Source organism: Brienomyrus brachyistius, unplaced genomic scaffold (assembly GCF_023856365.1).
Source record: "Brienomyrus brachyistius isolate T26 unplaced genomic scaffold, BBRACH_0.4 scaffold48, whole genome shotgun sequence".
In the NCBI taxonomy this organism is placed as follows: domain Eukaryota; kingdom Metazoa; phylum Chordata; class Actinopteri; order Osteoglossiformes; family Mormyridae; genus Brienomyrus; species Brienomyrus brachyistius.
The window spans coordinates 696,192-722,605 of NW_026042323.1; the positions used below are offsets into that span (position 1 = coordinate 696,192).

At 43.7% G+C, this 26,414-nt stretch overlaps 2 protein-coding genes across 5 annotated transcripts in view; one reads left to right on the forward strand and one right to left on the reverse strand.

Annotated features, from left to right (window-relative positions):
• The window catches only part of LOC125723415 (G-protein coupled receptor family C group 5 member B-like), a 337,495-nt gene that overhangs the window by 77,136 nt on the left and 233,945 nt on the right, over nucleotides 1-26,414 (reverse strand). The gene's annotated exons all lie outside the window — the stretch shown is intronic.
• On the forward strand, nucleotides 11,088-17,610 carry LOC125723402 (G-protein coupled receptor family C group 5 member B-like). 4 transcript variants are annotated; one of them, XM_048999998.1, is made up of 5 exons: nucleotides 11,088-11,714; nucleotides 15,359-15,432; nucleotides 15,752-15,832; nucleotides 16,298-17,254; nucleotides 17,552-17,610. In XM_048999998.1, exon 4 carries the CDS (start codon nucleotides 16,300-16,302, stop codon nucleotides 17,209-17,211), a length of 912 nt encoding a protein of 303 aa, XP_048855955.1. In that variant the 5' UTR covers nucleotides 11,088-11,714; nucleotides 15,359-15,432; nucleotides 15,752-15,832; nucleotides 16,298-16,299; the 3' UTR covers nucleotides 17,212-17,254; nucleotides 17,552-17,610. The 4 variants fall into 4 exon arrangements, with proteins under 4 accessions (XP_048855955.1, XP_048855953.1, XP_048855954.1 ...); XM_048999996.1 differs by lacking the exon at nucleotides 11,088-11,714 and adding an exon at nucleotides 13,991-14,060 and having other exon boundaries at nucleotides 14,847-15,432; XM_048999997.1 differs by lacking the exon at nucleotides 11,088-11,714 and adding an exon at nucleotides 14,716-14,758 and having other exon boundaries at nucleotides 14,847-15,432.

Genomic DNA, 26,414 nt, shown 5'->3' on the forward strand with positions numbered 1-26,414 from the left:
TACTGTAAAATGCACGATACTGTAAGTGCAATAGCATATTAAACAGTAATGTCACCAAATTATAACTAGAATCAAATACGAAACAGCTGTGCTCCACATCAAATGAATACCCAGATGAATACTACCAAGAACTGAGTTAACACTAACCAAGCTAAGAATATTTGAAAGTGTTAATCCTGTGTAACAATGTAAATAGATGTAATAATAAACTTAGAAGGATCTAGCCTACTCCGAAAGTAATGCCCCAATTTTTTTTTAAACAATTTACCTACCACCCTGTACAGTAGGGGGTCCCAACTTCCGGTCGGTGTTCCGGTAACGTCCGCGCGGAGTATTGCACCGGGCGGCAGACAACCGGGGGTAGAGGAGCCAGCCGTCCCGTTTATTAGGGGATCGCGCCGTTTTGGAAAGAAAGCTGCCCGTATTGATGTACGGAAATACGCCATTAGCCCCGCATGTCCGTATACACCATCAATCTCCCGCCGCTCGGCGTGGGAACCCCCAAATTATACCGCCGTCTTACCCATCCGTGACACTTTTCTACGACGGAAACCAATCCGCGGACATCGAAAGGTTGGGAAGCCCTACTAAACTAGCATGTTTGAGATGAATTTACTAACCAAATAGTCTGTCATTATTTAAATATTAGCAACCACAGTAGCAATAAAAACCACTGCACTTTAAATGACGTTAAAAAATATGTAATATTAAAATTTTTTTTATGTTTTTTATTGTATTATAGACATTTACTATGTCATTATAGTATAAAAGGCTAAATAATCGAAGTAGCACAACATCAGTTGAAGAATTCAAAGACATTTTGGAGAGCTAACAAGCTACTCACCTCTGCGCCATTTTCACTCAGAGTTTGTTGTGCTTCAAACGGTAAAGTTTGTTTACGTTGTTTCTATGGAAACTGCTCTGACTCTCCGCTTGACCGTAATATAAAGGCATGTATGCAGTAATTTTCTGATTGCAGATTTGATCCCTATGCAGTAATTGACCACTGACCTCTTGGACCCTCTGGGCTGCCTTCACCTGCATTGAGGCAGCTGTTACGTTTGCTGTCATTACATTCAGCCCAAAATATCAAAGTACAGGATTTAAGATTTGAATTAGTAACAGGACCGTGGGAAACAAAACATATATGTTATTGATCCCACGAAGAAAGTTTTCAATTTTCTCCTTCTTTCAGTTCTTAAATAACGTGTCAGTTCTTGCTCTGGTTGGTTGGGATTTACCATTTTAACATTGTAGCAGTTCCTAGGCAATACACAGACAAATTCTTTTTTTTAGGATGGAATTGTTATGCTGTAAACGATTACCTTCACGTTTCAACAAAGGTACTTGCTTTTGATATATAATTTTTTGTATATGTGTACTCTGGTCATACCCCTTGTACATATGGATTGCATGGAAGGACAGTCACTGCAGTCACCTATACTCTCCCTGTCTGCTTTTCTCATTTAAGTGTTGATACGGCAAAAGAAGATGGACCTTTTGTAGAAATTTCCAGCCAGAGACTTGGTTCCTATATGAAGAGAATATTTTATTTTAATTCAGGCTAAGAAACTACAGAAAACCAGCTCTGCATGTGATCTCCCCTTTACTGCACAAGGAGGGCACACACATCAACAATTAGCAATGCAGCAAAATACAGATGAACAATTTCTCACAGTTTCAGAATAAATCAGATTTCTCTGTAATTCAGAGATTGTCTAAGACTTCTGCTAGATCATTTTCTGCACTTGAACCTAATTTCAAGATAAATGACACCTGGGTCTATTAAAAGAAGGTGATGCTGCCTGACCCACCAACCAAGGCTGGGAGGAAAGGGAGGAATACTAGTCAAAGGAAGGAAGAAAAGCAGCCCACCCTATCTCATGGTCATGGATAGAAAAGTCAGGGAGTGTTACGAAGAAGACACCACACTTAAGACCATTGGTTTTATGCACTGAATTACACCAGATAGAGTTTTTGCATTCTAGCTGTGTTACGTAACATTCCTCAGCCTTCATTTGTTTCCACAGAATGCAGGACATAATTTAGGGTGCCAAACAAGACAGCGGAACTGCAGTATAGCCAATTATTTGTTTCAGTAGTTTTATAACAACTCGAACATAAAATGTTTGTTTTTCTTAGATAAAAGTCCAGTTGAAACAGACTTTATTTTTAAAAGTTAGATTGGATTTAAGAGATGGAACTTGTGTTAATACTGCTTTGATTTTGAGGATGAAGTCTGAAGTGTAGGTGACGTGTAACAGGTTGTTATATTACTTTTAATTTATAATTATACAAGATTCTGTTTTCCTTCTTCTGTCTAACCTGATGGGTACAATATCCTTTAAACTTCTCCCATGATGCTTTTGTCCGGCATCGCCCCTCCCTCTGTCTTTTCCCCTTTATAAGGGTCCCGACCTCATTTCCTCTTCCCTTTGGTGTATTGCACACGCGGGAAGAGGTGAGGATCTAGTGGCAGGGTCCCCCGAGTTAGTAAGTCAATTGTATAATTATGACCCATATATTATATATTATATTTGATTTATTATTCATCATAAGCAGGGGATAGAAAACACGTCTATACATAAGTATATACATTGTTTTACTTTGTGCAGAGAGGGCCAGAGCATATGAATTTTACCCCTTTCCTTATTGTTCCCAACAGTTTCAATAAAATCCAGGAACGACAACGGCGTCTGTAATATCCCTTCCTCCTGCACCCCACACACACCTGATAACACCCCAAAACACAATGCAGAGTATAGGCAGGGAATGACCGGTTACATAGGTACACTAGTGCGGCTTGTAAATATGCCCTTAATTTATGCCTGAATATCCCTCCCATATAGTGGCTGACCACATATCATGTGAAAGACCCGGAGAGAGTGAGTGTATATATATATATATATATATGTATGATGTGCATGTGAGAGACACCATCGGAAGTCCGGTTCAGTTCCTCAGAGGCACTACTATGGAGGCGCTTACAGTAATAAACTTGCTGACCGCAAAAACTGGCACTATGATGGAAGTTATGCAGAAGTGCATAGTAGATGGAATAATTTTTGTACCTCAATAAGATTGTATGCCTTTTGCCTGTGTCTCCAGCCAGTGCCGGGGGTGAAACGCGCCTGCAATTATCAGCGGGATAACATTATCGTTCTTTTTATTCTGTGGAAAATGAAAGACCGATTTGCTGGCCAGATTTATTTATGAATCATAAACATGTTGTGGGCTATATAAGTAAAGTCAGGGCTCTCAAGTCTTATGCATTGACTGTGAGACACTTGCATTTCAACCAGTTCACATGCTCACGCGCCGCACCTTATGTTTGTCAAGCTGAGAAGTAAGGGTTAGGGTTATAATTATCAATAAATAATGTACTTCCCTGTGAAACAATGATGCTGGATGTTTATTTGCATATCATGATATGGTGCAGCCTTTTAATAGGTTTCTGTTTTTCTGTTAATCCTTCATGGTGTTGAATAAGTCAGCAAGCATAAGTGTAAGGCTAGTGAGTGACTGGTGTTTTCGGGGGAGACTCCCTAGAGCTGGAGAGAAATACCTTAAGGCACGGGATGAAAAATCCCAAATCTTCCAGGAAAAATGTCAGCATTATATGTATTTGCCACACAGAACAGAACAAAAAATTCCTTAGGGAATCACACGCCTACCATAGTCACTATACTACTCAGAACGCCTGGCAGCCACCAAATCAAACATAGGAAAAGGTCCGGATTTATAGCGTTAGAATATGGTAGAGACTAATATCCATAACGTACCATCCTAGAACACACTGTGTTCTAAAATTTAAGCCCAATTAAAATCTGAATATTAAATGAGGAAAATAATTTGATTTGTTCTTCTATCCCAAGTTGTGGTCTAAAAGCAATAAGACCACCATCCATTATACCTGCTTTGGGGAAAATGCACTCCTGTAGCCACTAGGGGAGCTCTCACCTCTTCTGGGCCCAGCTAAATAATTATGTTACGCATTCTAACAAGCTTTATTATCTGTGTCAATAAGCCCTACTTTTACACTAACACTCCTGCTGAGAGGCTAGTTTGATTACCAGTCTTGCCCTTGTCATTAGGAACACATGAGAATTTGCGCAGTGCTGTTTCACAGTGGATTCTCACTGGTTTTCCCCAAGACTGGTACAATACATTTTATTTAGTTTCATACCACAGGTTATTGTAAGAGGGATCAATTGGTTTACTTTTATACTGGTGCAAGGAAACTATTATTATAATGGTGGGTTATCAAACACAGTAGCTGGCTACCTCAGACATAAGACGCCCATTATGTACCTGTGTCACCTATATGGGCTTGGAATCTGTATATCAATTGAAATAATTATTCATAGCCCAGATAGCATCATGTTATTGTTTCAGCGTTGAAGTATAGTTAAATGCATTGAATTATGGTCAGTGATAAATTATCAGCATTGAAACTGAATAGATTTTTGGTCAGATGTTCAATATTGAAAAATTAATGGTGGCGAAACCTTGATATAAAGTGACTTTTTCAACATTGAAAATAAGATGCTGAGTTAACATCAATATTATTGAAAATAAAAATGGAAAAATGAATTTATGGGGGGCGGCATGATGGTGCAGTGGTTAGCACTGTTACCTCACACCTCTGGGACCCGGTTTTGAGTCTCTGCCTGGGTCACGTGTGTGGAGTTTGCATGTTCTCCCCATGTCGTCGTGAGGTTTCCTCCGGGTACTCTGGTTTCCCCCCACAGTCCAAAAACATGCTGAGGCTAATTGCAGTTGCTAAATTGCCCGTAGGTGTGTGTGTGAGAGTCACTGGTGTGTGAGTGTGCCCTGCAATGGGCTGGCCCCCCATCCTGGGTTGTTCCCTGCCTCATGCCCATTGCTTCCGGGATAGGCTCCGGACCACCCACGACCCAGTAGGATAAGCGGTTTGGAAAATGGATGGATGGATGGATGTGCACCAAAGCACACACGTTTTTTTTCTGGTGGCTTAAACACATTTTTGTAACTACTGGCTATTTTGCAAAAACTCTGCACACAAATAAAAAAAACACCAAATCAGCAAAATGTTGTAGGTCTCTTGCAAAAGCTAATAAATCTTGCTTAACTCTTCAAACCTTTGGAAAAATTTTATTTTTGTACCAATCAGTTAACACAAAACATCATCTTAATAAGCACACAATGCACTAACTACACACTGATGGTAGGAATGGAAAACACATCTGGCTTTTGCTTTCTCTGTGCACGAGGTATGTCAATTTGAGGTCATACTTTTGTCATAAATAGTTCTGTAAACACAATTCAAGATTCAAATTTCAAGTATGAATGTTTATTCACATGCATCAAAAGAAACATAAGACAACATACAATTTCACTGAGAGAGAGAAAAAAAATCATTCTTGTCGTCTCTTTGCGTCCGGCCACAGAATTTCATCAACATCACATGCAATGCTTTCTAGTCCAAGGCACCGGGGAAACTCTCCTGGAGTGCCTTATCCTGGCCTGACATGATGCCTGGTCAATATCCTCGCATGCCTCCTCCATTGCCTGTAAAAGAGCCATGCGTTGATGGGGATGACGATCATAGACCTTCCAGCACCAGGCAGAGAAGAATTCTTCAATCGGATTCAAGAATGGAGAGTAAGGCGGGAGGTTGAGTACAGTGAAGAGTGGGCGACTGTAAACCAGTTGCGAACTAAAGCAGTCCTATGGAAACTAATATTGTCCCATATGATGACATAACTGGTCTGTGAACATTAGTGAGCATATGATGTAGACTGTCCAGGAATGTAATAATGTGTGCAGTGTTACATGGGCCCAGGGTTGCATGATGGTGAACAGCACCGTTCTGACTTATAGCTGCACACATAGTTATGTTACCACCACGCTGTCCTGGGACATTGGTTATGGCACCGTGTCCAATAATGTTCCTGCCATGCCAACGCGTTCACTGTTTCTTTCAAAAGGGACTCTGTAAATGTGCTTCATCCTGATTCTGTTGCATGCCAGTACACGAGATAATGCAGAGATGCTCACATTGTTCATGTTTTGGGAGATGGTGTCATCCTTTATTATACGCTGCTGTATTTCTCGTAGCCTAATGGAATTATTTGTGATCACCATATTAACTATATGGGTCTCTCGTTCTTCAGTGAACATTCTTCCTCTGCCCCCAGGTTCTGGATGTCTAGCAGGTCTGTAGAGTAACCATTTCAGTTTTTACCTGTACAGCATTGTTGTGTTTCTCATTAGAGTGTAGTACTATTACAAAACGTACTGTGAAGTAACTGTACTAACCGATTCTCATTACAGTATTGTACCACTACAAAACGTACTGTGAAGTAACTGTACTAACCGATTCTCATTACAGTATGGTACCACTACAAAACGTACTGTGAAGTAACTGTACTAACCGATTCTCATTTGGAACCGTCCTTATGATGCCTGCTACAGCGTAGCGGCTCAGGTCAGGCTGAACCCATTGGCCAGCTTCCCTCAGGGTCATTCCATGGTTGATCACATGATCCACTGTTGTAGCTCTGATGACATCAGTTATTATATTTCTTCTTACCCTTCCTCCTTCCTCTTCACCTCCTCATCCTCTAAATTCACCTCCTAGTCTTCATCCTTTTCCTCGCCCTTCTCTAATTCTCACTCTTCTCAGTCTTCCTTCTCCCTCCATTGTTCTCCACACTGAAAGCTTACTGTACCTGTGGCTTATTTATAGCTCTCATGCTGATTGCAAAGTGAACTAATTATCTAAAACCGTTTTCACATGTGCCAGTGTGGCCAGACAGTTGGCAAAATAGTGTAAACAATAGCCATAAATGTGTATAGTTTTACTAGGAATGTGTTGATCATTTGGAAATTGTGTGTAAAACAGTGAGTTGTGTTTACAGTTCCGCAAAAAGAGTGCTGTGCAGTGGATTGTATTTACACATTTGCAAATTGTGTGTTACAAAAGTGCAAACTGAGTGCAAAACAGTGAGTAATTTTGCTATAACTATTAATAGTTTTATAAGAATCATTTTTAGTGTTTAAGCATTCAGAAAATCTGTAAAAAAATTAAACAGGGGTGACTGTCCATTAAGCTAATCTGCAATCCTATTACACATAGACACATAGCATGACACAGTACTGTTTTTGACTTTTTCTTTTAATCCACCGCGATTGTGATGAATGGGGCAAGAGAACAAAAACCACAGAAATGGCTCTTTGCATGCTAGGCAGTGACTACGCGAGATGGTATAGTCTCTGGTTTTACTAGAGAAGGCTTGGAGGAAAATGCTGTGGAAAACTGATTATTTTGTGTCTTCTCTATGCCTGGGCTCTCTAGGAAAAGCATAGAGACCATATGTACCTCTACAATTGTGGAGATTTCTGTGGGGTGCACATATATAGTATATATCAAATTTATATTATATAGATTATATCTAAGCATCATTCATACTCAAGTGAGAAGACAATTATAAATTCATGTTATGAAAAGGTTTCTGTGTCGGAAAGGTACAGAAAGAGCCTAACGCAGGTTTACAGGAAACAAAGGTGTGGTGTAGAACACAAGGACATGGACAGAGAAAGGCAATGGCACAACCCCTCAATATGATCAATTCATCTACTCTGTGTCGTCCTCCCAGCTGTCAAAGTAATTGTCAGCAAATGATGTACTTGACACTTACATTATTTACGTGTCAAGCCGTTCGGACGTTTTAACACGTCTTAAAACTACGTGTTAACGCGGCCAATCTGAACGTCTTAACATGTTTAAAATTGGGTGCTACCACTTTATCGGTTTTATGGGGAAGCCTTGCAAACAGTCATTGCAAGAAGAGAAAAATGTTCCTCGGTCACTAGATAATGACCTCAGGTGGCTGATTGACTGTCAGTGCCTGATCTGTTCCATGTTTTTACAGTTTTTTATTAGATTTGTTTAAAATACGTGGGAAAAAAATTAACAATGCAGTCACAGAATAATTATTTTGCATTTTAAAATAGTTTAATACTGCAGCACAGGAACAATATATGCAAAAGTATGGCAAGGCGTTTTAACATTTAATCGCTAGACTGGATATGTATTGCAGATATCTCTACTTCAATTCTTCCTAGTCAAAGAGAGCATTTCAGATATCCACAGTGACATTTTTCCTATCCACAATTGTCATTTCAGATATCTAGAATGGCTATGCGACGTACATCCGGTAAAATATAAGGCAGCTAAATTATTGATGCCATTCATACTGTTGCTATGACCGTTCACTATAAACTCCTTATTACAAATAAATGAATAACTACATACGTTTCTTTGCTGAATATATAGTTTTTGCTGTTAATGCAGAACAGAAAGTGATCAAAATGATAAGTTTAGCTCATCTGCACTGTTCACCACAAAGACACCAGTGCAATTAAATCAATATTAGCCAGATTTACCATTTTTGCTCCAGTTTCATTAAATGTTAAAACTGCCAGTTATACTTTGTAAAGATTTAAAGATAACTGTTCTGCCAGTTTAAATAAACCCGTGATTCACCCCTCCAACAAATGGACTGTGCCGAAAACAACATCACAGTCACGTTTGACACGTAATACATACGTTGCCTATACGTAATAACAACGTAGGACTCACATGGCTGAACGTAGAGACCACATGACTACAACGTACAGGGCATGTACTGCATACGTATAGCCCTTACGTCAAAAGGGGTGTGTACGTTTATGCCAACCAATAGCATAGATGCATTAAAGGTACAAACGTCTTAAGAGGTTCAAATTGGCCGCATTAACATGCAGTTTTAAGACGTGTTAAGATGTCCGAATGGCTTAACACGTAAGTAATATACGTGTTAAGACATAATTTGTTTGACGTGTTGACATGGGCGTCAAAGTAGATGTTAAGTCCCAAATGGCCTTCCATAATAAAGTGATCTTTCAAAATAAAATCACAATCAAATTCTTCACCCTTTGGTTATTATTCTGTGTGCCTTCTCTTATATGTAATGAAATAGACCAGGGTGACAAAATAAGTATTATATACAATGTTGTCATGGAAATAAATCAATACTTATGTTTAATCAATTAGCCTATGATTACGGTTCAAAAGAAAATTGCGAAGAGTCCCAATAATTTCAATAAAACCACATATTTGTTGATAGTGATGTATTTGTGATTTTTTTCTATAGATCATCTGCAGTATATGGAGTCCCTTAGATGTCAGGGTGAGAAAATATATTTTTAATTGTTTTGTGTTTCCTCTCAATAGTTTTGCGTTCCCTCACAATACTTGTCCTAATAATAATAACTGTACTCTGTCCATTTAAAGTACAAAAGTTAGAATTAATGGATTAATAAGTATAAACCAAAATAATACAGACATGTCCAGTTACGTGTACTTTACTGTTTACAGTAACTCGCAGTCATTGGACACAGTGCAATTATTATTATCATCATTATTTGTTATTATTATTATTATCCATCCATTTTCCAAACCACTTATCCTTCTGGGTCACGGGGGGGTCCGGAGCCTATCCCGGAAGCAATGGGCACGAGGCAGGGAACTACCCAGGATGTGGGGCCAGCCCATCGCAGGGCACACTCACACACCATTCACTCTTACACATGCACACCTACGGGCAATTTAGCAAGTCCAATTAGCCTCAGCATATTTTTGGACTGTGGGAGCAAACCGGAGTACCCGGAGGAAACCCCACGACAACATGGGGAGAACATGCAAACTCCACACACATGTGACCCAGGCGGAGATTCGAACCCAGGTCCCAGAGGTGTGAGGCAACAGTGCTAACCACTGCAGGACCATGCCTCCTGTTGTATGAGTAATATAATGTAAAAATTAAATTCTATTTTATGTCCTTCATAAAGTACAAAAGGCAAGCATATCACACAGGTAAAACACCCACATTTAAAAAATGTTTTCATGAAAGTCTGTAATCCTGAAGAGGAAGTGTGACAATCGTGAGTTTTTGGGCAACCACAGAAAAGCAGAAAAATAAGTAGAGACAGTGAGATAATTAGTGCCAGTCAGATGATAGACGTATACAGTATGTGAGTCAAAGATTCTTCATATATTAATCATTCCCATTCAGGTAACAAATCCTTAGAAATCCATTCCTGAGCATCATGCCAAGAAGCACCACTTGTTTACTGATAACTGCTTTCATGTAAACTCTGCTGTGCTGAGAGTAAAGATGAAGAGGGAGAGACAGCAAGAGGCTGCTGACGGCAGAGAATGCAGGCGACATGGAGGGGAGTGAGAAAAGGAGCAAATATTGATGGTTAAGAGTGAATAATGACGTCACAGCAGCCTGATCCTGATGTTAGTTTAATATGCTTCTTAGTTTGGCCTGTGGTGTGTATTTCAGATACAGCATTTAATCAGGGAGACTGAGTGTGAGTCAATGACAGAGAGAGAGAGAGAGAGCAGACAGGCAGGTGAAGATGAAGGTGTATTAGGGAGGAGGGGGGGAAAGAGCTTGGACCTTCACCAAATCAGCCAAATGTAAATGTCACGTCTATCAAACAGGAGACCCTGCTTTCATGAGAAATGGTTTAAAGATCACACTGGGCTCCATTACAGCTCCCCCTCTTCTTAAGGGGGGTTCTTTGTTTCTACTGTGCAAAATAATTTGTAACACAAATGTCTAAACTGGCATGAAAGACAGATTCAGCTCTTGTGAAGACTGGCATGCGAAACTGGAAAAGGCACTGGGGAAATTCAGTGCACATAAAGACAGGCAGTGCCACAGATTAGCACTGATGACATGGATTCAGAAGATCAATCCTGTTAATATTCAACCTTCAGATGAGCTGGAAAGAGCAGCAGCAAGTGAGGAAAAATCTTCTGGAGTTAAGTACTTGGCACGGCAAGGCCTGGCTTTTCGAGGTGTTGGTAAGGAGAGTGGGAATTTCAAGCAGCTTCTAATGCAAACAGCAGAGGGCGATGCAGAGCTGACCATGTGGCTGAAAGGCCACTTTGATTTCACCAGTGCTGTTTAACTGTAACGCCTGTTCCTGGGTTGCCCTCAGTCCTTGTTATTGGTTATGATTCTCACTGTCCTGCACTGTGTCTTGTTAGCTGTGTATTTAAGTGCCTGTTCTGCTTCTGTTGTTTCATGGTTCATTATAGCTGTATGTATGTATATAGTTCTCCAGTTGTGTTTATTCCATCATTTAGTTCATTCCTGGTCATTTGCTGTTTATTTTGGATCCATCCTGATCCTTTTGGTTTTGATGTGTGAGTTGTAATAAACCCTATTTTTCCATCCGTGTCATGTACTGCCGCAACCAGAAGAGGGCAGAAGATATGGCACAAAAACAAAGGAAGAAGCCTAACTTTAAAAAAACTTCAAAAAACATCAAGACTCATCCAGCATGGGGTGGTGGGTTAACGAATAACACAAACAATCAAAGAATAAGCAAACAAATGAGAGAAAAGATGCAGAGATGACTGAGAAGCAGGGGATGACTGGAGAAGAGACGACAGGACCAGAAGACAGGAGGGATACAGGGAGACCGGAGAAGAGAGTATAACTGAAGAATGGGAGAAGAGGAGAGACTACAGAGAACATAGATGACTGGAGGGGAGGGAATATAGGAGCAACAGAGAGAAGGAGGAAGGGCTGTGGAGGAGAAGACAGGATAAGAGGGGAAAATGTGAGCAGAGAAGGACAAACACCCCCACTGCCCACCAAAGTGCACTTGTAAGTAAACCACAATTTTAGCCTTGGGCTCAATATATGGACTTGTCTCTGTGTAGCGATGCATAGAATCCTTGACACTGGTTATGACTGTACTGTATTAGTCCTAAACCTGCCATTATAGTGTAAGAAGAAAAGATTTTTTTTAATAAATCATTTTAAAAAAAGGTAGAGCAATGTAGCCCCTGGAGAAGTCCCCCCCCCCCCCCCCCCCCAAAGCCCTGTTTATTCCCTTCTAGCTACCAGATGAAACTCACAATGCACCCCAACGCCACCTAACTTCTCTTCCACATGATGCACCTTATTTACCATTTGAATCCTGTCCATTATTGAGCGTTTTTCTATCCATTTGATTATCAGCTTATTACACTGTATGTACATTAGTCAGCCATTTTCCGGAAAGTCTAGGCTACTCAGATATGTCATAATTCGATTTGTAAATGCTGACAGTCTTGATATTATCCTTCTTATCAGGAAAAACTACTTCTGCATATAGATATTTCTCAATTTTTAGTCTCATCTAATATAAAAATTGGCAGGTAGTACAAATATAATCTTATAAATGCTGAGATTAGAGTATCTGCGATGCAGGAATGCAGGGGTTTCATTGGGGCCCTTTCTATGGCTTAGTACTGTGAAGGAGTACATGGTTAGTGCCAGGCGCAAATGAATATCTTTGATTTTGCATCCATTTGGTAACTTGTTGAAGTTGTCTGATAGTCAGTAATACATGGTTTAATTAATATGATTCTTTATTTACTACTTTATAACATCTGAAAGAAACTGAAATAGGAAAGCTTATTTTAATTTATGGTCCACTGGATAAACACAGACATTACAGACGGTTTTAGAGTCTAATGCTGAATGTTGTTTGCTATGATTTTTCTGCCTGCATATGCTGTGATTGGTGCAGTGAAATTTGAGAATGTGTTTGTAATCAGTATCATAGCCTCAGACAACAAACCAACGCTGTAGCGTGTCACTGTGTTTACATGTGAGAGGGGTTCCAGTTACATAATGGACTCGTTCTAATTGTTTTGACGGAGCTCGACAAACCTAAAAAATAAATGCTGGTTTTATCAAAAACTATGTCATATAGCTATATTCCAGATTTATTACAGCCAAACACATCTCGGAGCTCCGAGGAACCTCCTTCTCCTTATATTTCCCTCTATCCCACTCTTCTCATCCCTCCATCCCTCAAATACTGTGTAATGATGATATGTGTGCATGTGGAGGGTGAGGGATGGGCGTGGAAGGTAATAGTTAATTAAGTGGCTACACCTGGGTTGTGAGGGATCTGGGGTTAATAGAGGGAGTGGGAGGCGCGTTAGGGAGATTTGGTCTGGTAGGCACCGTACGGGTGGGGTCCGGGAGGGAGGTGCCGCTCGCATGCCGTTTAGGGCTGCCGGCTGTGAAGCCAGAGAGTGTGCGGTAGGGACAGTTCCCGGTGCGGTAGGGCGAGGACAGTCAGGACAGTGGGGGTAGGAGGCTATGACCACTGCTTAGACGGGGTGGTTGATAGATGGGAGTAGCGGCACCCTCATAGGGACGGATTGGCGGTGGGGGGGTGGGATTCCCTTTCCGTGGGACGTTCTAGGTGACGGACCGGTGTGATTGTTCCTTCCCCGGGGGAGGGTCCTGATCCCTGGGGGGGAGGGGGTGTTCTGTTTTAACTATGTCTTTATTGTATGTGTGTTACGTGTGGTTTAAATGCGCAGTGTAACCGCTTAGGGTCGGGACAGGACTATATACAGTAGGCGGTTCTGGTCCCGTAACGCTTGCCTGTGCCCGAAGTGTGGGGATTACTGTGCATTGCAGTGCTATTGGTGTGCCGTGCCCTAATGGGGATGTTGTGTGGTGCGGGATTTACTGTGTGGTAGCGTGGGTTAACACACGCTTAAAAAGGGGTGGTGTGCTACGGGGAGAAAGCGGGACCGAACTCTTTGTGAATCCAGATCCGACCCAATGGGTCGCTGCATGAATTGTACTGAATAAAAGTATCTTTGTACTTTTAGCTGCAGTCTGGTGGTGATCTGTTCTCCTTTCACAGCCTCTGACGCTAGTTTAGGTTAGTTGCACTGGTGGCAGCGGTAGGATCATTTCTTTCCTTTGTGGTTTTCCCGTTTAGAAATCTAGAATTAGCTTTAACATGTCGGAGGCCGAGGATAGTGTACAATCTCCTAATTATGAGGGCGCTGATTGTCCTGTTACGTCTAGAGAGTGTTTTCTCAATCTCCCGGTGGCCCCGCCTGCTCACCCAATATTTATACCGGAAACTTTTAATGGTGTGGGGCGTGAGTGGTCTGACTGGTCGGAACAATTTGATCTGGCGGCTGAGGTAAACAGGTGAGATGATTCTCTGATAATTAAGTTTATGTCTTTGCTATTGTGTGGCCGTGCTAGGGAGATGCTAACTACATCAAAAACCAAATGAATTAAAAAACGCGGAAAATAATGTTGAAATGAAAATATATTTTTTGACAGCGATCGACGACCTGTAATATTTTTGACGATGTCGCTGCTATATCGCTATTTGTAAAAAAAAAAAAAAAGAAAGAAAAAAATAGTTACTGGAAAAGCTACAGCGTTTTAAAAGTATTTGCTCTACCGATAAGCTACTGAAAGAAGTAAAGTTAGTAGCGTCGATTATTTTAGTTAGCTACTCCACAACACTGGACATAAAAATAACTGAACAATGTTAACATTTTCGTAATTTAAGCCCTCTCAACAGAAGCACTTTAATGAGAATATTTGAAAAAATTAACTGATAACATATCAGTTATCTATATTTTTTTAATTTACTTTGAAAACAGACTCAAATTAAGCCTATACGAAAAATTCAGAAGCCTATACAGTCTCAAATGAAGCCTGTTGCGTTTTTATACAATCGGTCTGGGATTCCGCTTAACGTCACGCCCGAAGCTCACACTTTGATTGCAAACGGGAAGAAACATAACTATTGTCACGTATATCGGCGGATGTCATCAATTAAGCCTGCATACTGGAGACTACAAAGGGACAGCACACGCAACGGGGGTTGCGAAGTATTGCCAATGTTTCATTTCTATATCGAGCGCTTGCTTGTCCAGTGTCATTCCCTCGTTCCTTACCTTGCCTGCCTTCCTTTCCCAGAGCAGCCCTCGTCCCTGAACCTCCCGTCCTGCCTTCCCTGCCAGCCCCAGGATCTCTCGTCTCCCCTTCCCTTCGTCTCCGTGTCCTGTGCCTGCCTGTTGGACTGGATCTCCCCGGCTACCGAATCTACCTTCTGTCCCCGACCATTCTTCTTGCCTGGCCCATTGAAAGCCTGTTACCTGCTCGATCTAATAAAGATCGCGCTGTTCCGCATTCCTGGGTCCGCGTTTCCCTGCCGAGGGTGTCCTAACAATTATGTTTCCAGTAATAATTTTCTGCTAATAGCATTAATTCTCTTATTTCGGTATCGGTGTACTGCATGTACATGTTATCACCATCAAAGAAAAAAACGCGTTATGACTTATCAGTCATTATTATTGTTTTTGTCGTTTATTTAATCGTGTAGCAATACTGCCACTTGTCATATTATTAATTGCGTATTTATATAATATTAACCAATGACCAATCTCTGTATCTTACTAGCATCTTTTGTGCATTTGTCTTTGTATCAGCCGTAGCGGTCTGCAGGGGGAATCGCAGAAGCTGGAGTTTCTTAGAGCGCTGCATGGGTTTGGACAAACATTAGGTATTGGTAATATTACTGGACAAAAATATATCGTTATTGGTGTCCACCAAAGTTTCCAGCACTAGCTACAAGAAATGAGATTGAATGCATTTGCTCGTTTTTATTTGTATTTATTTTTTAAAAAGTTTCCTTTTTAAAGCTTACATTATATCCGTGCTTTTTAAAGGTTATATCTCAATTTTTCAAAAGTAAACACAAAAAGGATGACACTTAATGCCCCCTCCCTGCCCCCACCCTATTTAGAACGTTAGCGTTCCATTACGTAAAAAATGCAGTACTACGTCATGATGCACCGCTTATAAATAATCTGTTTGATAAGGGAGAAGCAAACACAAACGATTCGTGAGTGCATCGTACGTGTTGTAAGAGCAAGTGAAGCTGAAAGACATTGACAGTGAAGGTAAGGCCTCCCCTTCAAAATGTATACTTCACTTAGATCAAAGGTCTTAAACTAAAAAAAAACGCTGTGATATGCTAAACTACCGACCGCAAAACGTGCAGACTGGCGGGTGTCAATTGCGCTGGAATGACATTACATGGTTTTAATTTTTCTCTGATATCGGCCGGCCATATACAGTAATTTGTTTGAGACCCCTGAATTTAAATAATAATTATTTTTTATGACGATGGTGGCCTATATAATGTGCCGATTTACTTGTGAAGTTGTTCAGCTGGTTGACATGGCATTGATTACTGCTTTTTAAGAAAGTGCATGTAGTCTCACACTGCAGAAGTCCATTGCTCAGTTGTCAGCATGCTCAGCGTGTCGCCTGTGATGTGTCCTGCACAGCAGCAGGCTACATTGCGTTTAATGGACTAATACTTCTTCAACCCATTAAATGATTCCTTTCTCTCTCCCTGCCAGTGATGGCACCCTCTATCAATCTCTTCACCTTCCTCGTCCTGTCCCTGGTGGGGGGCAGCTCTTCATGGGACGAAGCTTTGCCTTGCGGATCCGGCTCCATCCTGACAAGGCCCTACACGGCCTTGTGTGAGCTGGATGCGGTGTGGGGCTTGGTGGTGGTGGTGGCGGCAGCGGCGGCGGCCCTCGCCTCGCTGATCCTGCTCCTGGTGGTACTGTGTCGCCTGCGGAAGATCACAGAGGCTGAGGAGCGCAGCGGGGTGGCGCCGCTACTCCTGCTGCTCGCAGCCATATTTGGGCTCTGTGGCCTCAGCCTGGGATACATCGCTGAGCACCAAGAGAGCCTCTGCTTCGCCCGGCGTGTCCTGAGGGGGGTGTTGCTTGCTATCTGCAACACATGCCTCGTGTTTCATGGTCTGCGACTGCGCCGGTTGGGACAAGGTGCTCATAGCCCCAGCACAGGTCAACTGATGGGGCTGGCGGTGGCCTTGGCCGTGTTGGATCCGGAGTGGATCCTTCTAGCCACGATGTCCACATGCCAGCCAGCCTGTGATTACCAGCCGCTGGACTTTACACTGGCCACCACTTATGTGCTGGTCCTGCTCCTGGCAGCACTGGTGGGGGCGGCCTGCAGTCTGTGGAGGCAGCAGCCTCGGTGGAGGTGCAGGACCACGTGGCTGCTCATCACCTGCCTGGCCTCAGTCCTGCTGTGGGTGGCCTGGATCACCTTCTGCCTGTATGGCAACGCGGCGCTTGGCCTGTCCCCAACATGGGACAACCGGGTACAGGCAGTGGTGCTGCTGGCACAGGCATGGCTGCTCATACTGCTGCACGCTGCTCCTGAGGTCCACGCCACCTTACGGCCCCCGTCCCGCATGAGAGAGGCCAGTTTAGAGGAGGGCCTTTCTCACCTGTAGTTTGGAGCAAACCGGGACTTCGTGTTCAGTGACAACAACTCAGGTATGGTACTTTGTTTTCGCTTCTTTGACCTACTCTGTGACTCTGTGTGTACTTGAGAGAGAGCATAGCCCTCGCTCTTTCCTCACATGGAGCCCCTACTGGAAGTCTGTGGAACAGCAGCATATAAGCAAGGTCTATGGACCTTTCCCTGTAACTCAGATCTCACTTGAGCAGAGCTTAGGTACCATGGCTGCATGTGCCCCCCCCCCCCCCAACAATCCCAAAAAAAAATGTGAAGTATGACTACTGCACTGCTGAAGGATGTTTACATGATCAATATCTGTCTCTCTCCTGCAGGTGCCCTCCCCAGCCCCCAGGAAACATTACATTTTAAATAAATAATATATATATCATCATCTCTGGAAGTGGTGTGTTTTTTTAGGGTTAAAAAGTTGAGAAACATTCAATGGTCATCATCATACCATATATCAGTAGCCCAGCCACTGGTCAGTTCCTTCACTCTACTGTTACAGACTTTCATGAAAACATTTTTTAAATGTGGGTGTTTTACCTGTATGATATGCTTGCCTTTTGTACTGGACATAAAATAGAATTTAATTTTTACATTATATTACTCATACAACAGGCGGCATGGTCCTGCAGTGGTTAGCACTGTTGCCTCACACCTCTGGGACCCAGGTTCGAGTCTCCGCCTGAGTCACATGTGTGTGGAGTTTGCATGTTCTCCCCATGTCGTCGTGGGGTTTCCTCCGGGTACTCCGGTTTCCCCCCACAGCCCAAAAACATGCTGAGGCTAATTGGAGTTGGTAAATTGCCCATAGGTGTGCATGTGTGAGTGAATGGTGTGTGAGTGTGCCCTGCGATGGGCTGGTCCCACATCCTGGGTTGTTCCTTGCCTCATGCCCATTGCTTCCGGGATAGGCTCCGGACCCCCCGCGACCCAGTAGGATAAGCGGTTTGGAAAATGGATGGATGGATGGATGGATGGATGGATTACTCATACAAACACACACATCTGTAGGTTCTCAACTCTAGGTTTATATCAAACACATTAAAGCCAAACAAATGCAAAAAGTCCATGTATCATTTGTCCTTGGGTTTTCCAGTCCAAAACGAAATCAGAAAAACTAAACAGCAGCGTTTTTTGGTTTTTCTGTCAGAAGGGGAAAAAGCGAAAAGCAGAAAACAAAAAATCAGGCTTCATATTTTATCCTAAAATGTAGAAAATATTACAAAAATACACCATTCTAAGGGTGGGTGTTTCCAAGCTTATGACTGGGACTGTTAATGTTGTAAAATTAAGATAAAGTTCACATTAGGCTGTATCTTACATCTCTGGTATCTGTTAGATCTGAATTTACTCATAGAAAAGAAACAAAAAAAGGTGATTTTACGGTTTTCCCATTTGGTTTTAAAACAGAAAAACAACAAATTTATTTTTGTATGACGCGTTATCCCAACAATACATTGTCTCAAAGCGCTTTACAGCATCCCCACCCAAAGCCCCCAGTGAGTAAGACATAGGTGACAGTGGCAAGGAAAAACTCTCTAGAAGGAAGAAACCTTGGGAGGGACCAGACTCAAAGGGGGAGCCCAACCTCCAGGGGCCGGCAGGGAGAGTCGAATAGAAGAGATAGCTAAGTGCCAAGTCACATTGTCCAAACCATAGGATTTGAGGCACAACCGGGGAGCAGGGAGGTGATGACAAGCCCGTGCCGACTCTCCTTCCAATCGCCAGGCAACCAGAAGTAATTAGGCAGCGGGTCATACATGGAAGATGGCACAGGCAGAACGTGAGCTGGATGCAAGGACGTCATGGGTACATGTCACATGTAGCAGGGTGTGCTGAAAATCTTGATAGATTGAGGTCTCCAGGCAGCACACCCCAGGAGGAGTTGGGGAAATAAAATGTGCAATTAGTCAAAGTATAGGGGAGACTATAGGCAGTGCTAACAGTTAGGTGAGTGCAGTATGAAGTGCAAAGTGCAAGCTCCGGCAGATATGGCAATGGCAGCATAAGTAGGAGGGAGAGGCAAGTGGGAATGCAGACATGGGGAGTCCCTGAAATGTCAGCACTCCAGTTCCACAAGGGATGGTGAAGCTAGAGTGACAGCACTGACAGTTCAGTTTATCTAAAGCCAATGGCATCGAATGCCACCCAGCTCTACACCTCACACTGTAGGTCTGACTGGTGGGATCATTTCTTTCCTTTGTGGTTTTTCCGTTTAGAAACCTAGAATTAGCTTTAACATATCGGAGGCGGAGGACAGTGTACAATCTCCTAATTATGAGGGCGCTGATTGTCCTGTTATACGTGTAGAGAGTGTTTTCTCAATCTCCCGGTGGCCCCCCCTGCTCACCCAATATTTATACCGGAAACTTTTAATTGTGTGGGGCGTGAGTGGTCTGACTGGTCGGAACAATTTTATCTGGCGCCTGAGGTAAACAGGTGGGATGAGTCTCTGAAAATTAAGTTTATGTCTTTGCTGTTGTCTGGCCGTGCTAGAGAGATGTATAGTGGGATGCCGAGTGACGCTAAAAGTAATTATGGGTTGTTAAAAGCGGCTATGGCAAGGTGTTTTGAACCTGGTGATAGTAGTGATTGGAATAGAGCTAGTTTTACCGCCCGTCGCCGCCTGCATAGCGAGACGGCAAGGGAATTTGGTAACGCCTTACGGAGATTAGCCGCTAGGGCTTATCCCACGGCTGATCATCGGATTTGTGATCTGTTGGCAAGAGACCAGTTTATTACGCATTTTGCTACCGGTGATTTTCGGGTTAGCCTGTGTAGTGCCAAGATGTCATTGAACTTGCTTCTGAAATGGAGTTGCTGAGAAGTTTGGAGCAGACTTCTTTGCCACCTGACGTTAAAGTGAGGGGAGTGGTGGAGCATAAATTAGAAAGGGATGAACAAATGGAGGTGTTGTTGGGGGTGGTAGAGGAGTTAAGGCAGGAGGTAAAATCGCTTCGTACCACGGTGTCTAAGATGCAAGAGGGGATGAAAAACTTTCTAAGTAAATATGGGGTGGTGTTGGATTTTGGTAGGAAGGAGTGTCGGGTTATGGGTCAATTATTACCTCTCCTTGTGCCAGCAGATGTGGACAAGCCTCGGGTCGTCATGGTTCCAGAAGATACTGTAATCCCCCCCCCCTCGAAGTGAGGCAATCATTGCTGGTAAGGTGGAGAATACAGGTGGGGCTGCTTTTGAGGGTATGTTGGAGCCTTTGGATTCGGCATCTAGCCAGTGTAATATAATGATGGGGGGATGAGGGTAGGTACCTTGCATACGGGTATTGAGGTGAGTCGGAAAGCAGAGAATGTAGACCTGGGTGAGGATGAGGAGGATTCTGTTGTGCCCTGGACAGTCGATAGGCTTGTAACATATTTTGATTGCACCAGAAGGGGTTTGCCTCATCCGATATGACTGGTATTTATACTGCGTTGCAGAAGAATTTGTCTGTATTTAGTGCCGGAGAGGGAGATTTGGGGAGAACTCGCCTGATGTTGTATAACATTGATACTGGTGAGGCGAAGCCGGTAAAGTTGCCTCCCCGCCGTGTCCCCCTCCATTTGCAGGAGGAAGTATCTGGTCACTTAAAGCAGATGCTGGAGAATAACATCATTCAGCCCTCGAATAGCCCTTGGGCAGCGCCGGTGGTTCTGGTACGGAAGCGAGATGGTGGCCTTCGGTTTTGCGTTGATTATCGCAAATTGAATGATGTTACCCGTAAAGACACGTACCCCTTACCCCGAATTGATGATGCGTTGGGTAGTTTGAGCAAGGCTTGCTGGTTTTCTATATTGGATTTAGCCAGTGGGTACTGGCAAGTCGAGGTGGATCCAAAAGATAAGCATAAGACGGCGTTTATCACTCGTCAGGCCTTTTCCAATTTAATGTGCTGAGTTTTGGCCTGTGTAACAGTCTGAGAACTTTTCAGCGTCTCATGGATTTAGAGTTGGTGAGTCTTCAGTGGACTACTTGTTTGATGTACTTAGACGATACAATAATATTTGGCCGTACCTTTCAAGAACATCTGGACCATGTGGATGAGGTTATAACGAAATTGCGTCAGGCTAATCTGAAGGTTAAACCGGCGAACTGTAACTTGTTTGCCACAGAAGTGCAGTATTTGGGTCATATAATATCGGCTAGGGGTGTGAAAGCTGATCCGGCTAAAGTGGAAGCTGTGCGCCAGTGGCCGGTGGCTAAAAATCAGACAGAGGGGAGGAGTTTTGTGGGCCTTGCCTCTTATTATAGGAGGTTTATTCGGGGTTTTGCTGAACTTGCTCGTCCTCTGCTCCAGCTGACCGAGAAGGGCAGACGGTTTACATGGACAGAAGCTTGTCAGGCAGCATTTGAACAGCTCAAACTTAGTTTGATGTCTGTAGCAGTCCTGTCTTACCCCGACCCTAATAAAACCTTTATATTAGATACGGATGCGAGTGATGCAGGTATTGGGGCAGTATTGTCCCAGGTAGAAGGGGGACGGGAACAGGTGATAGCATATGCTAGTAGGGCTTTGACTAAACAAGAAAGGAAATATGCAACAACCAAGAAGGAGTTAAGTATGGTTACCTTCATAAAACATTTTAAATACTACTTGTTGGGGAAGGAGTTCATCTTACGGACAGATCATAACGTCTTAAGATGGTTGCATAATTTCCAAGGTTTAGAGGGGCAGTTGGCTAGGTGGGTGGAGCAGCTGGCCAGCTTCCAATATAAGAGAGTGCATCGGCCGGGTCGGGGACACGCTAATGCGGATGCCCTCTCTAGAGTGCCCGCTTTTCTGCCAGTAACCTCAGACTCACCGCCAGCTACCCAGGAAAAAGGGGGAGAGGTGATATGTGCTGTGAGAGAGGTGTGTCAGGAGGCAGTGGCATGTCAGGAGGAGTGTGATGAGCTGGGGCAGGATCAGCAAGGAGATGCTGAGCTGCGGGAGATTTTTGCTTTAAAGGAAGGGAGGGAGGGCAGGTAGTCAGCCTCCAAATGAGTTGTGGAAATATGCATCAGCGTGGGATCAGTTGCAGGGTTCTAGGTTGGTACGATATCCACCTTTGCATTCTGATGCAGCAAACCAAGTCCAGGTTGTTATCGACAAGTCTTTGGTGCCAGAAATTTTGAGGCAGTTGCATGATGCTACCACTAGGGGTCATTTGGGAATACAAAAGTTGCAAGCAAAGGTGAAAGATCGCTATTATTGGCTGGGATGGTTTGGGGATGTTAAGCACTTGTGTCGGGAGTGTGTGGATTGTGGTTCCCGGAAAGTGGGGGGGAAACAGGGGTGTGCCCCGCTGCAGTCTGTTGTAACCGCTAGGCCATATGAACGGGTAGCATTGGACATTTTAGGGCCATTACCGGTAACTCCAGGGATGAATAAGTACATTGTGGTCATTGGGGATTATTTCTCAAAATGGACTGAGGCATTCCCTCTCCCTAATCAGGAAGCTTCCACTGTGGCCCAGGTCTTGGCGGAGCAGTGGGTCTGTCGCTTGGGGGCCCCTCGCTCTATCCATACAGATCAGGGCCGAAATTTTGAATCAAATCTATTCAACGAGGTGTGTCAATTGTTGAACATTCAAAAGACTAAGACATCAGCTTATCTCCCCCAGTCAGATGGGATGATTGGGAGGTTTAACAGGACATTGTTGGCAATGTTGTCTCTCTTTGTGGAGGAAAATCAGTCCAATTGGGATGTTTTGTTGCCTTGTGTGATGATGGCTTACAGGAGTAGTATTCACTCTAGTACTGGGGTTACACCGTACAAGGCTGTTTTTGGGCAAGAGATAGTGTTGTCAGTGGATGTTATGTTGAATCTCAACGAGGGGGAAAGATTTTCCTTTGTAACGGAATATGTGGCCAGACTAGGGGACATATTGTCCACAGTGGTGGGAGCAGTGAAATGTCATCAGGCAAGAGCTTCGGGTAAGCAGACGCAAGCGTATGACTTTAGAGCGCAAGTCAAGTACTATTCAGAGGGGGAACTGGTATGGGTTTGGAGGAAGGCTAGAAGACGGGGGTTATGTCCAAAGTTACAGAGGAGGTTTAAGGGTCCATATAAGGTGGTGGAAAGGATAACGGAGGTATTGTATCGAGTGGTACCAGTGGAAGGGGGAAGTGAGGAGGTGGTGCATTTTAATCGACTTAAACCATTTCTCTCTACTGTAACAGAGGCTGCCAATCAGGAGGGCAGAGACCAAGTGATGCCTGTTGGTACCCTGCCTGAGCTAAGAGATTCCCCCCCTGGTGGTGGCTATCCGCAACCACGGCCTTAAGTAGAAAAGGGTGGCGAGATGGAGGGGGGGTGCCAGGGCTAGAAGTGTGGGCAATGGCAGCGAATCGGCCAGAAGAGGCAAGTGCAATTGGACCAGGGCAGCAGGGGGAAGGGGACCAGCCTACCTGAACCTGGCGGAGCCGAGCCCGTAAGGTCCCTCCAGAGCCACACAGCGATGGGCCTGCTGCTATGCATGGGGCCAAGGAACAAGAACGGAGGGAAGGGGCTCCAGTTCAGAAGACTCGTCTGCGACGTCAGAGGAGGCCACCAACATGGTCCAAGGACTATGAAATGTTGTGACTCGAGGACGAGTCTGCCCTAAGGGTGGGGGAGTGTAATGATGATGTGTGGGGTGTGAGGGATGGGCGTGGAAGGTAATAGTTAATTAAGTGGCTACACCTGGGTTGTGAGGGATCTGGGGTTAAGAGAGGGAGTAGGAGGCGCGCTAGGGAGATTTGGTCTGGTAGGCACCGTACGGGTGGGGTCCGGGAGGGAGGTGCCGCTCGTATGCCGTTTAGGGCTGCCGGCTGTGAAGCCAGAGAGTGTGCGGTAGGGACAGTTCCCGGTGTGGTAGGGCGAGGACAGTCAGGACAGTGGGGGTAGGAGGCTATGACCACTGCTTAGACGGGGTGGTTGATAGACGGGAGTAGCGGCACCCTCATAGGGACGGATTGGGGGGGGGAGGGAAATTCCCTTTCCGTGGGACGTTCTAGGTGACGGACCGGTGTGATTATTCCTTCCCCGGGGGAGAGTCCTGATCCTCGGGGGGAGGGGGTGTTCTGTTTTAACTATGTATTTATTGTGAGAGTGTTCTGTGTGTTTTAAATGCGCAGTGTAACCGCTTAGGGTCGGGACAGGACTATAGAGGCGGTTCTGGTCCCGTAACGCTTGCCTGTGCCCGAAGTGTGGGGATTACTGTGCATTGCAGTGCTATTGGTGTGCCGTGCCCTAATGGGGATGTTGTGTGGTGCGGGATTTACTGTGCGGTAGCGTGGGTTAATAACACACACTTGAAAAGGGGTGGTGTGCTACGGGGAGAAAGCGGGACCGAACTCTTTGTGAATCCAGATCCGACCCGATGGGTCGCTGCATGAATTGTACTGAATAAAATTATCTTTGTAATTGTAGCTGCAGTCTGGTGGTGATCTGTTCTCCGTTTACAGCCTCTGACGCTACTGTAGTTTGGGTTCGTTACAATATCAGTTCGATGACTCACATATTCCCTATAATATAGGGTCTATATTTTCTAATTTAAAGTTTTTTTAATGTTTATAACCTTAGATCTATGCAAACCATTTCGTACATATCCAACAACACAGTACAATTATGGTGGATATCTGGTTTATTACAGTAAAACAATGTAGATTTTATGTACACTCAATGTAAAATTAAAGTTAATGAAAGCAAAATTATAGAAAACAGCTGTTGTGCCTTCGTTTTACTAAAACACATGTTGGTACAATAAAACCATTAAAATTTTACAGATAAAGCATATGACCATCCATCCATCCATCCATCCATTTTCCAAACCGCTTATCCTATTGGGTCGCGGGGGGTCCAGAGCCTATCCCGGAAGCAATGGGCACGAGGCAGGGAACAACCCAGGATGGGGGGCCAGCCCATCGCAGGGCACACTCACACACCATTCACTCTCACATGCACACCTAGGGGCAATTTAGCAACTCCAATCAGCCTCAGCATGTTTTTGGACTGTGGGGGGAAACCGGAGCACCCGGAGGAAACCCCACGACGACATGGGGAGAACATGCAAACTCTGCACACATGTGACCCAGGCGGAGACTCGAACCCGGATCTCAGAGGTGCGAGGCAACAGTGCTAACCACTGCACCACCTGCATATGACCAAAAGTTTAATTTCTGTAAAAATACAGAAAAGAAATTGACCAGTTTCACTGAAGGAGTTTCTTTTATTTTACAAACTGTGCGTAAAAATATGTTTATGCAATGTAGTCTTGATAAACCTTTTCTGTCATTTAACATAAGAGGAAAAAAATAATTATACTGTAGTCAAAATGGCTGATATAAAATGGTTTAAAACTGTGAAAAAAATTTAACCTTTTTTTACAGTGCATACTTCCAGTCAGAAGGTACCACACCGGCAGATACGGATTTCTGAAATAGCAAAGTTAAAGGTCGACGAATAATATCCCTCATCTCTTTTAAAACTATAGGTAAGATGCTGTTTTGATATCCTGTCTAGGGTTGGAGTGTAACAGTATTCACGGGAAAGGGGAATGGGATAAAGGGACAAACGGGGTGAGGGCAAGAAGGGAACACCAGTGGACAAAGGGATATTTTTTGTATTTTCATTTTTTTTCATGTATAATGACACTGAACAAATAGCCCTGTGCAAAAGACTTTGGGAGTGACCACAGCCAAAATAACAAACAAAATCCCCAACTATCAAGTGCGACCCACAGCTAATCTCACCTAAGTGCAAAAGAAAATAAAACCAAAAGACAAACACTCCACCTCACTCTCTGACCAAATAAACAGAATCCAACACACACTTGCAAAACAAAATAGCAGTCACTCCCTATGCAGCAATACAATCACACATACATAACTTACACACAAGTCAAAGCAACAAGGGGGCTAGTGAAGACGTAAACCAAAGAAAACCAAGCAGGGAGACAGCAAGCCAAACTGAGGTCGCGGGGGGGACCGGAGCCTGTCCTTGGAACAACAGGCGTAGGCAGGAACCAACCCTGGGCAGGAGTCAACACTCTGCAGGGCGCAAACACTAACAACTCAGATTTGCCAATTAACCTACCCTGCACACTTTTGGACTGTGGGAGGAAACCGGAGCCCCTGCTGGAAGTCTTTCCCCATTCACCAGATTATATTGCCAGAAGACTGAAAATTAGATATCAAATGCTAGAGTGACATAAAAACAAAAAACAAGTT

Coding starts and splice junctions, on each gene's coding strand:
- LOC125723402 (XM_048999998.1), top strand. CDS start 16,300: ATGGCACCCTCTATCAATCTCTTCACCTTCCTCGTCCTGTCCCTGGTG.